Below are 21,095 nucleotides of genomic sequence, written 5' to 3'. Positions count from 1 at the left end.
TGATTTAGTGGAGACAAATGCTAATTTATTAAACACTTGCATGCCATATTGATGGTAAGTATCATTGGCAGAACTGGATATCTACTTACAATTTTTATACATAAGCTTTCTTTTGCAAACCTAATCCCATTTAAAAAGCACTAAGGGAGTTTGCTATTTAAAGCACTTCTTCATGGAGCCAAATAAGCATCCCTTCATTCATCTTTAGTATGAATCTGAATTTTCCTGTTCCTTTGTGATATGTACTTCTAATAGAAAACAAATCAAAACTCTCAAGGTATGGAATCAATGGATCAGGGAATTAATATCATCTGGAGGCTTGGCCAATTAGTTTTTGTTGTACTATATGCAGAATCAATGTAGTTGACATCTCTGAGCACAGTTGACTGGTGACCATTCAGATATGGAAATGACTTGACTGGAGCAGTGGGAGGTGAGTGGTGTGCAGTGGCTAACCAGCAGGTAAGAAGAGGAAGTTAGGGCATGATTGTGCAAGTCCTTGAGTGCTGTGCTTAACAGGCTAGAGAGCCACAGAAAGCCTTCAAGCAGATGTAAGGTGTGATCTGATCTATGTTTTAGGCAGTTCTAATGGCAGAGTGACTTGGTAATAGGTGTTTTATGATGCATGTGTTTTTCTTATTTTTACTGAGAGAAAGGCATTCACCTTGACGAAATTTTGTGTGTAACGCTCCCAGGTTTAGGGCTGTTTGATGCTGCTGTGATTTGCCCTATAATATATTTGGATGAATTGTACCTATTGTTCTTTAGTTGACTGTGTTACGTTGCCAGGGACAGGGCCACATTTTCAGTAGCAATGGCTGTTTGGAGCCCTGGGGTAACTTAAAAGAAGATGAAAATTGGTGCAGCTACAGAATCTCCAAAGGTTTTATTGTGGCTGGACATCAGGGGAACTGGGGCATGGATGTCTGCAGCCTAACGCCACAATGACTTTCTCAGAAAAGACCTGTATAAGGAAGAGAACAACCTCTTCTCACCATCAATGTTGGGCCAGGTTTTATCTCCTCATTAAACTACATGACAGGGAATAACTGGCTGAGGAGTGTTCCAGGAGAGATTGGTGAAATCAGCTTGGCCTTGTGACTTTGGGCTTGTGTCCCTACTTTGGAGATGTTTGCTGAGAAGGGCCCCAGCATCTTATTGTAAGGTCTGTAGTGTGCCATGAACATTGAATGACCTGGCTTTACACTCCTTCAGATCCATATATTTATGTTCTGGATCAGTAGGTCAGATGATTGTAAAACTCCATGTTGTAAAATTTCCATGTTTCAATAGAGGAATGAAAGAAGTGAAATATCCTGAGACCAAAGAAATTGCTGGTCACCACCAGATAAAATGGTAGTAATGTGGCCAGAAAAATATTGAGGAAGAAATATTAATCAGAAAGTTTTGACTATAGACCCTTGATGTTTAATCATAAGCAGTTCTTCCAGGCCACTTAGTTCTCCAGTTTTGTCTGATGGTTTTACTTTTCGATCTTGTCCAGTATTTTGAGTTTGTTCCTTTCTTCCCTCTCAGTGGCTCACTTCAATGGGCTTTCCCTTTACGAGGGATGTTTCGAAGCCTTGTTGCCTGCTTTTCCAGTTTTACTCTTAAATCCTTCAGGGATAAATTTAGTCTTGTTCCTGTTCCCTGCCTGCATATAGTTAACTGATGTAGAAACTCTATATGTAGGTAACCAATATGGCAGGTAGATCAGTCTCAAACTGTAAGAGAATTCCTACTCGACAGGGCTTTCTTCTGATTGCAGATGCTCTGTGACTAAAATCTAAGATACATCTTATTTCTCATCAAGAACAATGACCTTTATCCCAGAAACGGTGGAGTTTAGAGACAACTGAACCTCAAGACATTGAACCACACTTTTCTAAAAATAGTTCTAGTTTCATACCTGAAGGGATTTCCATCCCAGAATACTGAGAGAGTTTGCAAATGAAATTATTAAACTGCTATTGATTGCTATTAGAGAAATCATGGAGAATGGGAGAAGTGCTGCAACTCCAGAGGCAGACAAATGTAGGTTTCATTTCAAACAGGGTGTACACTGAGCTTCACATCAGTCCAAAGACAGGTTCTAAAACAAATATTGTGCCGTTTGTTTCTGATTTGAGATCTCTTGTTTTAACAGCTACCAAATTTGGGGTTGCCTTACTTTTCTGGATCAGATTATTCTTTAATTCTTTTATTCACAATTTTCAAACCTCAAGAGACCCTAGACTCTTCACTCCCTTTCAGATAAGCACTGCCCAAACAGTATTACCTGAACTGCCTGTGGCGCCTATGGAAAGGTGGGAAAACCATTCCTTCAGGTGATGCTGGACCCTAAAACTGCTGCTGCACTTAGTGAATGAGGTGGAAGCTAGAGAATGGCCCTGCCTACAGCTGAACCTCTGAGGAAATGTCCAGGCCACCATTCTGACAAATAGAGAGGATGTTCTGACCTTCTTTATTACCTTTTTCTTAGAGCAGAGAAGGAAATGGATGGGGGTGCGGCCCAAAGTGAAATATATTAACAGCCTCCACATATTGTGAAATACTGTTGTGTTTTGTTGTTTGTTTTATTTGGGAATGGGGAAGAGCATCTCAAGCAGGGGTTATGTATTAATTTCTTTTTACTTTTTTTAAGTCAATTTGAGATTTAATATTTTTATATTAATTTAATTTTTTACTTTTTTGAGGGGGTCAGTATAAGACTTAAAGCAGAGGCTTATCATTTAGTTCTTCCTTCATCAAACATTCAACCAAGGTGGGGGCTTGAAACCATTTCTTATTAGGGGTGGATGTGGGTAGGGTGCGTTTCTGAACCCTCCGGAGTGTCACGTGCCCACTGCTTGTCTTCCCTTCACTGAGCATTTCATTTTTAGACTCTTTCTTCTTTCTTTTTTTTTTTTTGTTTTGTTTTTGTGTGTTTCTTTTTTTAAGACAGGGTCTCACTCTGTCACCCAGGATGGAGTGCAGCGACACTATCATAGCTCACTGTAACCTCGAACTACTGGGCTCAAGCGATCCTCCTGCCTTAGCCTCCTGAGTAGCTGGGACTACAGGCATGCACCACCATGCCTAGCCAATTTTTAAATTTTTTATAGAGATGGAGACTTGCTATGTTGCCCAAGGCTAGACTGGAATTCCTGGCCTCAAGCAATCCTCCTGCCTCAGCTTCCCAAAGTGCTGGGATTACTGGTGTGAGTCACCATGCCTGGACTAGAGTTTTTCTTAGATTGAGTCTCTCTTTCAGTTTAGAGCCTCTCTACAGATTGTAAGCACCATGAGGGTTGGTATCATGTCCTTTTCCTTTCCTGCTGAATCCTACCCTGGGCCTCACATACGTCAGGTGCACAACACATTTTTTTTTATTCTAAGAAATAATAATAAATGAATGCTTTTTTTTAAAACTGAAAATTCTAGTTTTAGTTCAGGTTCTTTGGGAATAAGGGTGACACTGATTTTATGTGGCCCTAGAAGGTTGAACTTGAATCATTCGGTATTTATACTAAATTGTGAGAACTTCCTAATCTTTGAATCTGCCAGAAGTGGAAGAGGCAGAAGGTAAGTATGCTGGGTCAGAGGTTGTAAACTGTTGGTCTGTGGGCCAGATGTGGCTGACAAACACATTTTGACTGGCTCAGTTTTCAAAATTCGGAAATTTTACACCCAGATTTCTAACTTCTCTTGGGAAAAATCTGAAAATTGGGTAACACAGACCTGAATTACTACATGGCAGCAAGTGACTAGAGCTGAGTAGTTTTTGGATATATGCAGTTAGTTAGGCCTACAGCTCTCTAGATTGCCACAGTCCCCACCAGTCTCTATTGTTTGACTTCTCTCACTCATTTACATTACCTCTCCGACCCTTTTAGGCACTGGAGTCTGGGTTCTTCTGTTCCAGGTGACTCCAAGTGTTCAATCTATTCAAATGGAATAACTGCTTGGAGAAATTGAAGGATTAGAATGACATCGACTAAATTAATCTCTTCTCTCTTAGTCCCTTTGGGCTGCTCTAACAAAATGCCTTAGACTGGGTAGTTTATAAAGAGCATAAACTTCTTTCTCAGAGTTCTGGAGGCTGGGAAGTCTAAGATCAGTGCCCCACCAGGTTTGGTGTCGGGTGAGGACCCCATTCTTCATAGATGGAGCCTTCTTGCCATGTCCTCATGTGGCAGAAGAGGCACACAAGTTCCCTCAGGCCTCTTTTATAAGGGCACCAATCCCATGTGTGAGGGTGGAACCCTCATGATGTAATCATTTCTCAAAGGCCCCACCCTCCTCTTAATGTCACCATATTGGGGATTAGGTTTCAACATACAAATTTTGGAGGGGCAGGGGTCGGGTGCCGTGGCTCACACCTGTAATCCCAGCACTTTGGGAAGCTGAGGCGGGTGGATCACTTGAGCCCAGGAGTTTGAGACCAGCCTGTCCAACATGGTGAAACCCCGTCTTGGCCAAAAATAGAAAATTTAGCTGGGCATGGTGGCGTGCGCCTATAATCCCAGCTACTCAGGAGGCTGAGGCAGGAGGATCACTTGAGCCCAGGAGTTTGTGACCAGCCTGGTCAATATGACGAAACCCTGTCTCTACCAAAAGTACAAAAATTAGCCGAGGGTGGTGGCTCACACCTGTAGTCCCAGCTACTCAGGAGGCTGAGGCAGGAGGATTGCTTGAACCCAGGAGGCAGAAGTTGCAGTGAGCCAAGACTGTGCCACTGGACTCCAGCCTGGCTGGCAGAGCAAGACCCTGTCTCAAAAAAAAAAAAAAAAAAAAAAAATTTGGAGAGGGGGGACACAAACACGTCTTCTACCCCATGATTCTCTGAAATAAGAGTATGAGACCCTTTGCATGGTTTTTGAAAATATGTTTTTTCCTTTTTATACCACAGTGTATTGATTGTATGTCACTTAGCCAGAAGTGCATTATGCGATGCACTGCCCATGGAGTAGATGATAAAAGTTTAGATGAATGGACAGATGGGTGAAAAGCACAGAAACATTTGTTTTTTTCACCTGGATTTGCCTCTGGCATGTGACACAATGCCAGTAGGGGGAGCCCTCTATTAATTCGAAAATCCATGAGACCAGTCTCCGTTCAGCAGTCTAATTGTATTTAATTTAGGGTTTATGTTAAGGATGCATCCCGGCACCCTGCCTCAAGAATTTAACAGCATTAGGAATATGATAAATTATGGGAAGGAGAGTAAAACCCTCACCACTGATCTCCATCCACAGCTTTTCTAGATGAAGGCGTTCCAAGTTAATAGCTAGTCTTAATTCATTTTGAAATTAGTTATCATTATGTTCCTAAAAAATTCCAAATTATTGGATACATTTAGTCCTTAGAGTGTCATAGTAACAGGCTGCTTCAGGCATAACTACAAAATGATGGTTTTGCCAAAAGGCACAATAACCACTCTGCATTGTTTTCTTCTTTCAAAAATGAGGGAGTAGGTATAGATTGGTACTGATGTTCTTTTCAGCTCCAAATGAAACTAGGTTATAGGATAAACGCCTTATATGCGAATGAAAATGAAAAATCTCTGAGAACTTTAGAAATTATTTTCTCCTCCCCAAACCTGTCACTTGTGAGAAGTTAGCTTATTTTGGAAAAATTTAGGTATTGGAAGCTCTTAGCATACTATAGTATGTGAAACTCAGAAACTAACTGTGTATGATGGTATACGCATTTTTTTTTTTTTTTTTTTTTTTTTTTTTGAGACGGCGTCTCACTCTATTGCCCAGGCTGGAGTGCTGTGGCGCGATCTCGGTTCACGCAAGCTCCGCCTCCCGGGTTTACGCCATTCTCCTGCCTCAGCCTCCCGAGTAGCTGGGACTACAGGCGCCCGCCTCCACACCCGGCTAATTTTTTGTATTTTTTAGTAGAGACGGGGTTTCACCATGTTAGCCAGGATGGTCTCGATCTCCTAACCTCGTGATCCGCCCGCCTCAGCCTCCCAAAGTGCTGGGATTACAAGCGAGAACCACCGCGCCCGGCCATATATCCATTTTTTAAAAAATTTTGTTTAGAGTTTATAAATTACGGCTTTGGAATCATTATTAATTGGCATGGAGCTCTTTGTTCTGAAAAGTTCTTTCTCTTTTGATAAATTAATGTAGATCAAACCATATTTATTACAAAAGGAAAATTTTTGTTTTGAATGATATAGTGTTGAATTTAAGGTTAAGTAATATGGGGCTGGGAAAATGGCAAGGGGGGCTCTTAACTTTCACAAAAACTTAACGTTAATATAAAGGAAAACCAAATAATACTTGGAGATCTCAAAGCACTTTTAGAAACTTTATCTAATTAAGCTTTCCACCCCCTGTGCAGTAAATATTCTGTTAGCTATACAGGTGAGAGTCTAAGAATTTCTAATTAAGTTGTGTTCTTTTTTACCAAGGTGCTCAAATTATACAGTTTGCCAAAGGAAATGTGTGCTGTGTCTTTGTAGCATGATTTTCAATGGAGTTACCATCTAATTTCTCCAAAACAGGCATTGTGTAACACTGTTGTCACTTTCTGTAATTATTTTCACTGGTATACTGTGATTTTGAAAAATTACTGTTAATGATTACAGTTGAAAACTTGTTTAAGGTATTTGCATCTAAGAGATGGTTTTCTTCCAAATTGTGTGGGTACGTTTTTAGTTACTTGAATTCAGATCCTATTCATGGTAAGCAGGTTTCTTTGGGGTAGAGGGAGGGCAGAGGTGGACAAAGTGGCTATTTGTGGTATCCTAATTCCGGGTATGAATAGCCTGGATTCCTGGGGCTTTACCTGGATTCCAGGGTGAGTTGTTATACTTTATTCTCTACATATATATTATGATAATACAGGTGATTAAAGCATCTTGAATTTTAATGTAATCTTTTAATTTGAGCTTTTGATTGTCTTTTTGAACATTATGCAATCATATTTTCTCGTACTGTTCTCTCTTAAAAATGACCAAATGCCAAAAGTTATGTGACACAAGAATAATTTGCTTAAATTGGATCATTTTTCATACTAAATTAATGAGTGGGAAAATCTACATTGGCTCCTGGGTATAAAATAAAGTTCCTTCTACAAACTGTTTATTACTGATATTACAGGAGTAAAAGAGAAAAAGTTTTATTCAAATTAGGTTTTTTTTAGAAATAAGATTGTGGGGGCTTTTCTAATTGTAAAAACAATGCAAGATTGTTGACAAAAGTATGAGAAATATATACAAACACTAAGAAGAAAATAAGTCACTTTTAGTCATAACCACAGATGGTTACATTTTAATATAATATTTTCAAGGATTTTCTAGGCCAGCCAATGCCTTGTTGCTGAATAATCTAATTATCTAAATAATCTTAATCTAATAGTATTGATTTTGATTTTGTATGAACTAAGCCTCTTATTTACTTCCCAGCCAGAATATACATTGCTGTACCAGTAAATACTAGTAAATATTTTACTCTTGACTTTGAATCAAATTCTAAATTTAACTGTCATCAAGACATTCATTTTTCCTCATATATTTGTATACTTTTTGACTTGCTTGCATATAAAGTGATAACAATACCTTAAGTGTGATATAACATATATATTAAACTATACCCTTTAGATTCTAGGCATCTAGGATTTTCTTGTAGTGAGGATTAATGATACTGTCACTGAAAATATATATGTATATAAATAGTAAACACTTTTCCTGCAAGGACAAGGATTTCACACTCTCATTGTTGTAGAAGCACTATTGTAGAAACTTTTGTCTACTTCTTAGGAAAGAATTAAATTAAAATTTGTTTGCTGTACACTTTTGGAAACAGTTCCACAGGGAAGAAAATGGGTCTGGAAATCATGTTTACTATTACTTGTCTAATATTCTTAACCACTGAACTTGCAAGTTACGGTAACCTTTTTTTAGAAGTATGTTAAGAGGAACAAAAATTTTTCTGGTACAGCAATTATCACCTACAGATGGCCTAAAATTAGCATTGAGTTAACTCCAGAAACAGCTTGTGAGCTGTGAAATGGAGTTCAGATAGATAGTGAGATTTCACAGAAATGCCTGGTATATTTGCATAAATAACCAAATATCAAGATACCAACTGATGCATACAGATAACTCTGCTGATAGCTTAGCTAAAAATCCTACAAAAATTTGGTGTTAAAGAAAATTTAATTTGATCTGAACATAATGAAGCCTCTTAACTAATGCATAGACTATTAATGATTTGTATATATATACTCAAATAAAGAAGGCTTGAAATTGAATTTATTGTGACATAATCTGATTAGAAGGAAAGATAATTTCAATATAGATGAAGGCATTGATCAATTTGATAAAAGCATGCAGAGTTCAGGTTAACTTTTCTCAGGCTTTTCATTGTTATTATTTGACAGATTTTAAAAAGATGTTACATTTTATGACAAGGAGAGAGAATTTAGAGTCAGAATGTAAAAGGAGGAGCTCATGAGCTATGAGAAACAAATTAACTTTTGCAGGGGAGAACTTGTGTCTTTGCTGATGAATCATCTAGTCATTGGGCGTTCAACAAATATTTCTGGCCTTTAATAGCCAGGCGTTGAAATCAGTGTTTATGTCAAGTTATTAAAACTTCTTGAGTTTTAATTCATATACATAAAGAATATATTTTGAACATGTCCCTACATAAAAGACCTCTTGACGAAGGAAACATTTAATGTTTAGCATGCCATTGGTATAATTTTGTAAGTATGGTTTTATGTTACGGGGTTTTGTTTTGTCTCATGATTTTCTAGGTAACTTTAGGCATTCAGAAAGCAGACATTTAATATATACATGACATGCATATGGTATAAGGGAAAAAATAGCTCCTGATATTCCCCCATCTCCCTGCCCCCACTATTCCAACTAGAAATAGAAGAAAGCCTGTTTAAGAGAGCCTAACAGGCAGTGGACACCCTTTCTGGACTCCACTTAGCTGCTTTGTAGTTAACAGATCTCATTTCCTTAATACCTTAGATCACCCCCACACCTGGGTAAAGACATTTTTATTACCAGTCTCCTTCCTCATTCTGTTTCTGGTGATCTCAGGACTTTGGAGAACTGAATTATAGCTTCCCTTCACAAAATGCTGGGGGAACTCTTTATAATATTTTAGCTAAGCGTTATGGTCCCTGATGAAATGTGCTAAATTAAAAAAAAAATGTTTTCAAATACTGTTAGGGTTTTGTATAATCTATCCTTTACAATAAAATACTCCACCACTGTTAATATGCCTGATGTACATCTGTCTGTACTACCATACAAAGCTGTTCATAATACATCTGGATTGGATGTCCACATAGCAGAATTTACCTTGTCAAATCTGGATGGCATTTTCTTTCTCAAAATATTTCTAGGAAAACAAAATTCCCTTCTCATCAGAATGCTATCTACTTTAATTAATACGAAGTATTATTCAAGATAGAAACAACAGAATTTCTAGGCGTAGCATGCATTGAAACCTTATAAAACAGCATCTGTTTATTAGAGAATTGATGATATCTGGGAGTCGGGAATTTATGTTACAACCTCAGTATTTAACTATGAGGTGATTTTGACTAAACCATTGGACTTCTGAACTTTTCTTGGTTAATAATGTATCAAAACAGAGTTTAGAAATAGCCCCTCTCATTATATGTATTTAGTCAACAATTATGAAGTCCTTAAAAAATGGAGATGTCACCTTTTCATTGTTGGTTATTAGAGATCACATCTTAACTCTCTTTAAGGATGAGTTTTACTTACAGCTAACTAGAACAACAAGAGAAATGAATATGAAGATATACTTACTCTTTGCCAACATATCACTTTATGGCATTCTTTTAAAGACTTTTTGGCTGGAAAAGTTTATGTGAGCTCTTGAGATTAGAAAGCTTAAGTCATCATGGTAGGCAGGATATTTCTTCTGATAACATATATTCTTTTCTGAGAATGCATTTTGGGAAATGTAGATTTTCACTGTAAATCCTTCATTGTTTAAAGAACTCTGTGCCAGTATTACATTTCAGGCAAGACTAATTTTAGCCAAGTTCATTGGAAGTATTCCCTGTGTTCTCTCCAGTAATTTCAGCTGGTTCCTTTTTATGCCCTCTTGACACGGTCACATTCTAGAGTATAGAAAATAACCTGCTATCTGTAGAAGGGGTGAATGGTTTCATGATTCTCTTCTTTTTAGTGTGGGTGAGTTTTCTTCACTCTTTTCCTGTTGCCTGCATCCTCGGCCATCATGAATGTTTTGCTTTCTCTCTTGCAGATGACACAATTGGTACTGCCTGGCATGGTGGAAAGGTGAGTCACAAGCTCACACACAAACACTGTGGAAGCAGAGCTCATGATTATTTAGAGGGAGAATCCTTGCTTTGAAAAAATCACTGAAGTGACTAATGAACCAAGCCTCCATGTCTTAGCCACAGAGTGATGTGCCAGGCGAGTCACAGTAAAGCATGAGTCATTGGTGGTGGAGGCCTTTTCCACTCGATTCCCTTTTTATTTCTCTCTCTAGGGTTGTAGTGGTTCCTTTAGATCAGGATGAAAAAGCCTGCCTGAGTCACCATCACTAACTCAATTGCCTGCTATTCTGAGGGGGTGGATAGAGTTCCTGGGATATTCCCGGGAATACCTTCTTAAAGCTGTATTCTCTCAAAGCCAAAATCAGTAGAGTTGGATTAAGCAAGACCTCTTCCTCTGGTTTTTCACTTTTAACTGGCCGAATGGCTGTATGAGGAACTTAAGCATGTTATATAAAGTGATTATAAGATGTCAAACCAACCCTTGGAGGAAAAGGCAATGTCCACTTGCCCCATCTTTGTTCCAGTTTGAATTGGTTCTGCTAGTACGTGCTGAATGTCTTCATTTTGATTGAGAAATATGTTGTAGAGTTCTGTTATTTGAAATAGCATGAAGTGTAAAATTGTAATTAAGCTCTTTCTTCCTTGGAAAAACCTGAGTGATGTCTAGGCCTTCAAAGAAAAGCTGCTAAAAAGATTTGGGCTTGCATCCTGAGCTAGCTCGATCGTTTGCTGAATTTAGGGCATCGTAGTCATCTTTTTTTCTGCAAAATAACTATGAGTTTGGAAGAGGCCCAGAGGAATCACAGCTTTGAAAAGAGAAGACCCAAGGACCATACTTCTGTTAGGAAACTTCTATGACCCACTCCAGGCAGGCATTACAGCTTATGTTTATTGAGTATATAGTAAGTGCCAGGAACTTAGTCAGTGTTAACTCATTTAACTTTGATAGCCTCCCACCATTGTACAGGTGAGGAAACTGAGGTTAGGAATCCGTTTGTTGAACATCTACAGGGACTGGTTAAAAAACGGTTTCTCAGCAAAGGTCCTTATACACAATTTTGTGTATTTTAATTGTTTTATTTTAGTAACACTTCCCTTTAAAATCTTCAGACTGCCTATTGTTAGGTGCCAGTGGGAGTGGATTCCCGATGGTCAGCTACATAAATGGCAGTGGTTAGACCAGCCCAGAACCCTACAAGATAGTAGAGTTGGGGCAAAGTAGAACTCAGGAGAGATTAAATTTGGGCCTCACCTTAATCCTAGTTTTGACATCTGCAGGTAACATGGCATTAATTCAGAATAGTAAATCTGTCCATTAAAAAAGAAACACTTATAAACCACAGAGGTATTGTGAAAGGAATTTTTAATTGTATTGAAGAAAACCATATCAAAAGAGATAATGGTTACAAAATCATTTTACAGCATAAAGTCTTAGAGTCAAAGAGTCATAGAAATCCAGTGCATTAAATTAATTGACAGTAACCTCCCTCATTTGACAGATGAAAAAATAGAGGCCCAAAGAGATGGAGTGCTATGAAGCTATACAGTTAGTAAATAATACAAAACCAAGGAGCTGGGAACTTCACTGCTATCTCTGTAGACCTGACAGCCATGATCACAGCTGGAGCATTACATAAAAGCAATGCAAAAAAAGAGAGTCCATCTATTCAATAGACATTCATTGAGTCAAGTGTATCGTGGATATGTTGGATCCTTGCCTTTTAAGAAATCAAGTTGAGGCTGGTGCAGTGGTTCATGCCTATAATCCTAGCACTTTGGGAGGCTGAGGCGGGTGAATCACTTGAGGCCAGGAATTCAAGACCAGCCTGGCCAACATGGCAAGACCCCATCTCTACTGAAAGTACAAAAACATTAGCTGGGTGTGGTGGCACACAGCTGTAATCCCGGCTACTCGGGTGGCTCAGGCACGAGAATCACTTGAACCCCAGGAGGCAATGGTTGCAGTCAGCCAAGATAGCACCACTGCATCCAGCCTGGGCAACAGAGCAAGACCCTGTCTCGAAAAAAAAAAAAAAAAAAAAAAAAGCAACGATCAAGTTGATTTTTAATTGAGGTTAAGAAATGGTGGAGTTATCAGAAGCTATGACTGAACCTGACAGCACATTACCATTTTGATACTTGTTAAGAACTAGTGAGAAATATATGTGGATTTTATGAATCAATACTTTTGGTTAGGAAAAGGAATGTCTATGTCTACTTGAATTAAAGAACTTAGTTACTAGATATGTCAGTCAAGGTAAGCTACCTGCTGAAACACACCACTCCCAAATCTCAGTGGCTTAACACATAAAGGTTTACTTTTCCCTCCGCTCTCTACCTGTCATTCAGGGATCTGCGGCTCTTTCCATCTAGGGGCATCATAATTTTCTGGGATCTTGGAGTTCTCTGCATCCAGCTGACAGATGAAAGAAAAGAGAGTAAAGATGGTTTTAAGGGAAGTTTCACTTCTACCCACATTTCATTGTGCAGAACTCAGTCATAGGCTACAACTATTGCACAGAAGGCCAGAAATGTTAGCTGTGTGCCCAGAGAGGAGAGAAAAACTCCAAGTTAGCACATCATCTTGAAAGCATTCTTACCTTACACATTATAAATGGTTTCATTATAGCCTGCTCTTTACACCATCCCCAAATCGCTTATTTCCTATGGCTGGTTTCCATAGCATTAGTATCTCCATTGAGTAACAGCAGAGTCCTTTATCATGATCCTTTGTTATTGTTTTCCTTCCACTGGTTCCACCTCTGATGTATGAGATTTTCCAAACCCTCTAGAACTATAGCCTAGGGCCAATTGACTATCACTAAACAAGTATCTATAATCAAACTAAGGTATTGTTACGATAGATGTAGAAAGTACATAATTACATTATAGAGGAAAGTTGCTCTTTTCACTTCCCTGGAATTATAAACATTGTGTACAGCTGGAGCCAGGAGGTGGTTGCCATAACAACCGTGGGACAGCTAAAAATAGCCCCTTTCATAACTGTATTGCTTAAGGTGGAATTATGACATGTTATGGTGTTTTAAGGCAGGTAATTCTCTTTCATGTGCTAAATGTTTGCAAACTTTCTTCCACAAAGCAATATTTGTACAATGTAAGTATTTGGATTGCTGGTTCTAATTATACACCTGACCCCTGTGTTCCAAGATTCTTTTTGACATAGATCTCTATTTTTATAGGTTTCTCAGTCTTCTTGAGAGTCTGTTAGAGAACTGTCTGTGCCAATTTCAGTATTATGTTTAAGCTTTAAAAAATATATATAATGACAACCCTCCCCTTCAAGAGCCTGCTTTTGTACTACTTGATATGAAGTGGAAATGTGAAGAATTGGGATGGATTTTTTTTTTTTTGGTACATTCTTCCTTGCCTACCATCAAATTCTGTATGCAGTTAGCAGTCTCCACTAGGACTGACCCTGCAGTTTCGGTTCCTCACAGCAGCACATCTCTCTTCCCACCTGCACTGTGGGACAGTGATGAAGTTTCTGAGGAAGGTAGAAAACAGTGACTTACTTCAAAGGAGACCTATTATGTCCTCTATGACAGTAGTATTTTTACAGAGGTGCGGACAAGGATACCACAACAGTCTGATAGAATATTAAGGCACTTATAAAATAAAGGCTTAGCAATTTTTTTAAAATCCAGGTGACAATTAAGGGAGTCTTATTGGGAATTTCACAGGTCTGAGGGAATTCCATGAGAGAGCATATCTATAAGAAGCTGTAAGTGCGAGGTACTGAGTTTTAGAGTTGGGCGAGTTTAATGTCTGGCTTGTGGGAGGACTCGTAATTAAAGAGAATATGTTTATAGGAAAAGGTACTTTCCTGTCAGCAGTTGGTGTTTTCTGCTTTGGGTTTTTTCACAACATTTTAGTTCTGGTAGATCCTCAGTAATTTGTACCACCGATACACCATTGTGTGGCTGCTAGCAAGTAAGCAGTATGATGAATTAAGAATGTTGCATCACGGAAAACATTGCTTGACTTGTTTATTTGGATATTTGTCATAACGAACTAGAAAATGCACTGAAGTATGAGCAATATGAGTCTTCATTATAGAACTTCAGCAAAAATTCTTGATGTACCTTCCAATCTTAGAATTGTTCCCAAGTCCCCAGAAAATGAGAGATTAACCAGGGTTTGGTTTCATGTTTGTTTCTGTGTGCAATTAAGCACAGCCCATTTTGTCCTTCTGCTTGATATAACAGAGTTGTCATGAGTCTGCTGTGCCATGGAAACTGGTTTGACGTCACTAATTCTGCTTAGATGGAGGATTAGAGCTAGACAATGTGGTTGATTTTAAGGGCGAGTCTTTTGTGCCTTGCAGTCCCAAATGCTCAGCCCCATTTCTACATAGAGAACAGATACTGTATACAGTACAAAGATTAAGGCAGGCTATACCAGTATATTATCTATGATTCAGACAGAACTAAGTTGAATATTATTGCCCTTGGAAAGAAAGAGCGAGAGAATTTTACACTGTTGTGTGTGGGGGTGTGGGAGGAAGGTTTTTGCTAGACAAATATGTGAGCTTAATGGCAGGACAGAGATTTGTAGAAGGGCTATTTTCTCTACTGTCACTTTGGTACCATTATAAATGCTACTCTTTTATTTACTTAGGTCGAGTGCATTCTTGCTTTAACCTTTGTTAATCTTAGATTTGTTTTCATATGTTTTAGCATGCAAATAGTGTATTTTGTATGAAGTACCCTCAAACTCTGACTTTTCACTAATTCAAAGCAACTCCACCTCCTAGAAGTTTTCAGTAGGATTAGAATACTTGAGAAACAAAATCTTAGTTGCCTCAAGGAGCAAACAAGTAAGGGAGCATGACTGCATGAATGTGACATCGGATAATTGATCTGTATTGTATTTTAATATGGGAAAGAAACTTTTATTAGCTTTAAATGACTTTTCCTGTATTTAGATCATTGCTTTGGTGAGTGAAGTTTTAAGGGTCTGTTTTGATCAGGTCAAGATTTAATTTTTGAAGTGCACTTGATAATGTTACATTTTACCTTTTACAGATTTTTAAATTGCATTTCGTTAGTGAGAAATGGAATTTAAAATGTAAGGTTTCTGTTCAAGGGCACATAAAACCACCCCAGCTAACTTGAGCATAATGGAGCATTTAATCCAGCTGATAGGCCAAGCACTGATAGGTTGCAGCTTCACTGGAAAGCCTCATTTTTCTGCATCTACTTCAGACTGGTTGTGTCTTCACTTGCTGTGAATGAGTTTGGACATAGCTGTTCCCAGTTATATGAGAAAAGGTGAAAATAAAATACTACCCATACCTACAAGGATGCTTAGGATACAGGAGGGGGGTTGACTTGTCAAGATTGAGGGTTACTTCTTAGAAAGCCTATTGTGTTACATGCGATATGATCGTTTTCACTTGATTGGAATCTGCTCCCAGCTTAAAAGTGATACGTTCCAATATGTCATAAATATTTTTCTTGCTCTTTTCACAGATTTGTTGAGATAAATTTCACATACCGAACAATCTACCCATTAAAGTATACATGGTTTTTATACTTTAATGGTTTTTAGGGTATTCACAGAGCTGTGCAACCATCACCACAGTCTAATTTTTGAACATTATCAATACCCCAAAAAAGATAAAGATATTTTAAATATTACAAATTAATACTAAATTAAAAATCTCCTGTAACAAAAGTGGTCTTTCTGTTTTCATCAAAGGAATTTCTCACAAATATAGATAAAATGAAAGGACTAGATATTCATTGCTAATTTACCAGTTTTTATGTTAGAATTGTTGAGTTCTAACTCCTGATACAAACTCTTACCTTAAAATTTAAAAAGAAAAGACTTTTCTGTTTCTGAAGAAAACACAAACAAAAAATACCAGAATGATATAATTAAACCATTGGCTACTTATTTCCAACTTTATTCAAAACCCTACTAATATTTTTAAATTTGAAATGTAATTTTTATCATCAAAATCTTAATGGATTTCACAGTTTAGGAAGGCACATAATACTAATAAGGACTTCTGTTAAACAACAACAACAATTTTTCCGGTGATACACACTAAGCCGAGTACTCCCACTTCCCTTTGATGGTTGAAGTGGCATCTCGCCTAGCGGCTGGCAGATGAAGCGGGTGACTTTTGGGGATTATTTCCTTTAAGATTTATGTCTGAAATAACTTAGATGCCATTTAATCATGTATTCTTTATTATTTTGCATAAAGGGGGTCTTTATAGTCCCTTTTTTGAGCTAAAAAGGTGTTGGAAGTAAATTCAGACAAAGAACAATGAGAAAGTGGGTTAAGAAAAGGAACCTAATATGGGAGACAGGAGGTGGGTGGGATCAGGTTGCAGTGGCTGACAAAGGGGAATCCTCTGAGAAGAACGGATTTGAGAGGAAGAGTTGGTAGTTGTGACATTCCTAAACCATAATTCCACACTTTACCTAACCTAAACATACTTTTCAACAACTGGTATCTTTATAGCATTGCTTTTCTCAAGCTAATTTTCACTTTTTTGTAGAATTAGAAATTCCTGGTAACTTTGATTTTTTAACTTTCAGTAGTCTCTAAAAGTTACAATAACAATTGAGCTTTGCCTTTTGGCAAAAGACACAGTTTGATGAACTAGAGAGTAACATAATTTTCCAGTCAACTCTTTGTTGGTGCCCAAGTCTCTATAACCCAGGAAAAGTAGAAGTCGAAAGTAGAAGTGGAATCTACAACCCAGGGAAAGGATATAGCCATTCACTCATTGCCAGAAAGTTTTATTAAGTACCTGTTAGTTATGTGCTCAGTACCGTGTGGAATATTTTGAGGGAAAGTAGGCTATTATATACAGAAGCTTATGGTTTTGTTGGGACGAGGAGAGAATGTTTATATACATAGAATGATTAAATCCTACAGTAAAGTAGTACATGATGATATGCTAAAAGAAAGGTGCATGCAGGGAGTATAAGAGATCTGTAAGTAAAAATTCTTGGCACTGTGGCTAGAGAAGACCTCAGAGGGTAGAGATCAACTCGAGGAGACTGGAGATCTGATCTGGTCATGCCCTGGATTACTAAGACTGGGAAATGAGCTAATCATGAAGAAGAGCTATTTTTAGTTGATTGAATTATGTCTCATTTACTGACCGAGCATAGCACGTACTGATGAAAGGCAGGGAGAGATGTGTGTTAGAAAAACAGCTACGTTATTCTGTTTCAAATAATTATATATCTCAATCTGTAATTCACAAACAACTGCATACTGTGGTTTCACTCCTTTTACATGGTACATTTTCCTTTTTAGATCCAAAGGGGCTATTCTGAACATCTCATCTGGCAGTGGCATGTTCCCTGTCCCACTGTTGACCATCTATTCTGCAACCAAGGTAAACAGTATTTTCTTAAATCATGTCAATATAGTAATAAGGAGTAATTTTTGATCTGAGAAATTAATGTAGATTTAACTTTCCTGAAGTTCTATTCTTGGCAGTTTTCCAATAGACTGAGAAGAAAAGGAAAATACCCTACTTGAGTTTCAAAAGAACCCGAGTTGGAGACATACTATATACTTACAGTAAACTTACAGATGGGACCCCAGGATATCAGATTCACAGATGCTGTTTTTCTCCCCCTAGTACTTTACTGATTTTGAAAGTGATACTTGTGCCTTCCATAGAGAGATGACCTAGGCAGTTAGCTTAGTTAATTAGAACATGATGTTAATGAGTCTGAGATTAGAGATTTGATATATGAATGAATCCACTTCACACAGCATAGAAGAAATGCATCCAGTCAATGTGTAAATGTACATAGTAGGCACGAGATAGGCTGGGTGAGAGTGTATTTTGCCATGTTGTCCAGAATTCATAGATATTCTTTGTCACCTTTGGGGTGAGACAAGAATTTTCCAGAACTCTGTGGACAATGTCATAATTTCATACAATATCACCATTAACCTCTTCACATTACTGCTAGGAAAGTAATTTAGAATGTGTCTCCTACTGCCTGCAGGTCAATGGCGTCATCTTTAGATACATTGTTGAGGCATCGAATACATCTCTGAAGGGAAAATGATCACTCAGATGTTGAAATTAAGCAGACTTTTAGGGAAAAATAAACAAAAATATGTACAGTAAGAACTTGAAACATTTCAGGGAAGGAAAAAAGCAAAACCTCCGACTTCTTTTTCATGTGAAAAAAGTCACTACTGTCTTTTGAAAAGCTTGGTACCACCTCCCAACCCCTACAATCTACTTTCTGTGTCTGGGAATATACCGTAGGCAAGTTTAAAATGAATGCCATGTTTCCTGAAGGGATTCGTGATCTTCAGCTTACCTGTTCTACTCCATGGGTACAAAACTATGACTAATTAGAACCCTTGAAAAGTCACTTGATTCTTTGCATTTCTAGTCTGAGGTTGAGTCCACATTTTACAAATAGATTTAAGGTTGTATTATCAGAAGAAGATGGGCTGTCACATTCACCTGTGTATTTCTTGGATCTTGTCATCCCAAAGCACCAAGAGGATGCTTGTTCTGTTCTTTTTAGCAACAACAAAATCCCCATGGAACAGAGTTGAATGGACTTCATGTCATGTTTCTGTTTGAGTGGCAAGTGGAGAGATGAAACGCATCCTTTGTTATATAAGAGAAAAATATTTTTTCTTGGAAAGTAACTTTCTGGGGGGAGAAAAGCATAAAAAGAATCTTTTCCAGTTAAATCAAAATTTGATCTGGATATTATATTTGGTAATATAATAAATACTTCATTTAGTGGCAGATAAAAACCACTGGAGGTTTTGAGGTGTTTTTCTGAGTTCTCTTCTGCATTTGAAATGAAAAAAAGATGAGAAATTATAGCATTAAATGATTAGTTTATTATTTTTGTTTCCATGGCTACAAATCAGGCAGATTGATGTAATGTGTGTGTTTTCTTCTCACTCCCACTCCCCTCCCAGACTTTTGTAGATTTCTTCTCTCAGTGCCTCCATGAGGAGTATAGGAGCAAGGGCATCTTTGTGCAGGTGAGTGGAGTTTGTTTCACTTAAGTATCCCTGTTTTTGTGTGGTTTCCAACAGCAACTGTTGCTGTCTTGGCAACAACAACAAAAAAATCATATTCCTAAGTAACTGAATGTGACATTAGCACACCATTAAAAACATGGTTTCTTTTTCCTTTATGCACTTGTCTCGATTTTTAAAAAATTATCCCCTAGAATTTCCAAGTAGGGATACTTAAAGTAGAACTAAACATAGTATAAATAGCTGAAGCATATTTTTTAGTTCTTAGGGTTTTATTTTGAGAGACCAAGACTATCAGCATCTCTCTCTTTTTTAATTGTGGTAAAATAAACATAAAATTTACTATTTTCATCATTTTTAACATGCAGTTCAGTGGCATTAAGTCCATTCACATATTGTGCAACCACTGCCACCATCCATCTCCAGAACTTTTTTCGTCTTCCAAAACTGAAACTCTGTACCCATCAAACATGAACTCCCCATTTCCCCTTCCCTCCGGCCCCTGGCAACCACTGGTTGATTTTCCATCTCTATAAATTTGACTACGCTTAGTACCTCATATGGATGGAATCATACAGTATTTGATCTTTTGTGACTGGATTATTTCACTTAGCATGTCTTCAAGGTTTAAGTTCAACACGTTGAAGTATGTGTCAGAATTTTCTTCCTTTTCAAGGCCGAATAAAATGCTATTGTATATAGACCACATTTTGCTTATCCATTTACCTGTCAGCGGGCATCTGGGTTGTTTCCACCTATTGGGTATTGTAAATAATACTAATATGAGCATGGGTTTACAAATATCTCTTGCAAACTCTGTTTTCAGTTCTTTTGTATATGTATACAGAAGTGGAATTGCTGGGTCATATGGTAATTCTGTTTTAAATTTTTTGAAGAACTTTGCCATTTTCCATGTCAGCTGCACCAGTTTACACTTCCACTGGCAGTGTGCAGGGTTCCAGTTTCTCCACATCTTCACTAACACTTGTTATTTTCTATTTTGTTTGGTTTTTGTAATAGACATCATAACGGGTATGAAGTGGTATCTCATTGTGGTTTTGATTTGTTTTTCCCTGATGATTAGTGATATTGAGCATTTTTTCATGAGTTTATTTGGTCATTTGCATATCACCTTTGAAGAAATGTCTATTCCAGTCCTTTGCCTAAGTTTAATAAAATCATGTTGTTTGGTTTCTTGTCATTGTGTTGTAGAAATGATCTATATATTCTGGATGTTGTCCCCTTATTAGATACACGATTTGCAAAGATTTTCTCCCATTTCATGAGTTGCCATTTTATTTTGTCTTTAGTCTGCATAATGCCTTTTTATTCACAAAAGTTTTTAATTTTGATGTAGTCCAGTTTATCTGTTTTTTTCTTTTGTTGCTGGGGCTTTTGGTGTCAAATCCAAGAAATGCTTGCCAAATCCAGTGTCAGGAAGCTTTCCCCCTGTTTTCCTGTAGGAGTTTTCTAGTTCTAGTTCTTTGATCCATTTTGAGTTAATTTTTATATACTTTTGAGTTTATTATGTAGCCAGCAGATACAATGCTGTGAAAATACAAAATATGAGAGAAAGCAAATATAGGAGTTTTAATGGGTGGCAATTTCAAATTAGCCATTCTTCAATTGAAAGAAATAATATTTCTGTGCTCAGGCAGTTTTTAAAAATGTCTTGGGAGAAGCTGCAATTTGTACCTCTTTCCTGCTCCTGCCCATCAGCTACCCCACCTCTATGCATGTCTGGTGTTTACTGTGGCTTCCGTTCCTGTGAGGCAAGTATTTCA

The 21,095-nt window shown here is 37.7% G+C and overlaps 1 protein-coding gene across 1 annotated transcript in view; it reads left to right on the top strand.

Annotated features, from left to right (window-relative positions):
* HSD17B12 (hydroxysteroid 17-beta dehydrogenase 12) overlaps positions 1-21,095 on the top strand; it is a 168,507-nt gene that overhangs the window by 134,195 nt on the left and 13,217 nt on the right. The window contains exons 7-9 of the mRNA XM_050758246.1: positions 10,257-10,291; positions 17,596-17,677; positions 19,249-19,314. Coding sequence (XP_050614203.1) covers positions 10,257-10,291; positions 17,596-17,677; positions 19,249-19,314 — 183 coding nt within the window. The remainder of the gene's footprint in view (positions 1-10,256; positions 10,292-17,595; positions 17,678-19,248; positions 19,315-21,095) is intronic.

Source organism: Macaca thibetana, chromosome 14 (assembly GCF_024542745.1).
Source record: "Macaca thibetana thibetana isolate TM-01 chromosome 14, ASM2454274v1, whole genome shotgun sequence".
Classification (NCBI taxonomy): Eukaryota; Metazoa; Chordata; class Mammalia; order Primates; family Cercopithecidae; genus Macaca; species Macaca thibetana.
The sequence above is the reverse complement of the archived record's forward strand: the minus strand, read 5'-3'. Positions and strand labels throughout refer to the sequence as shown.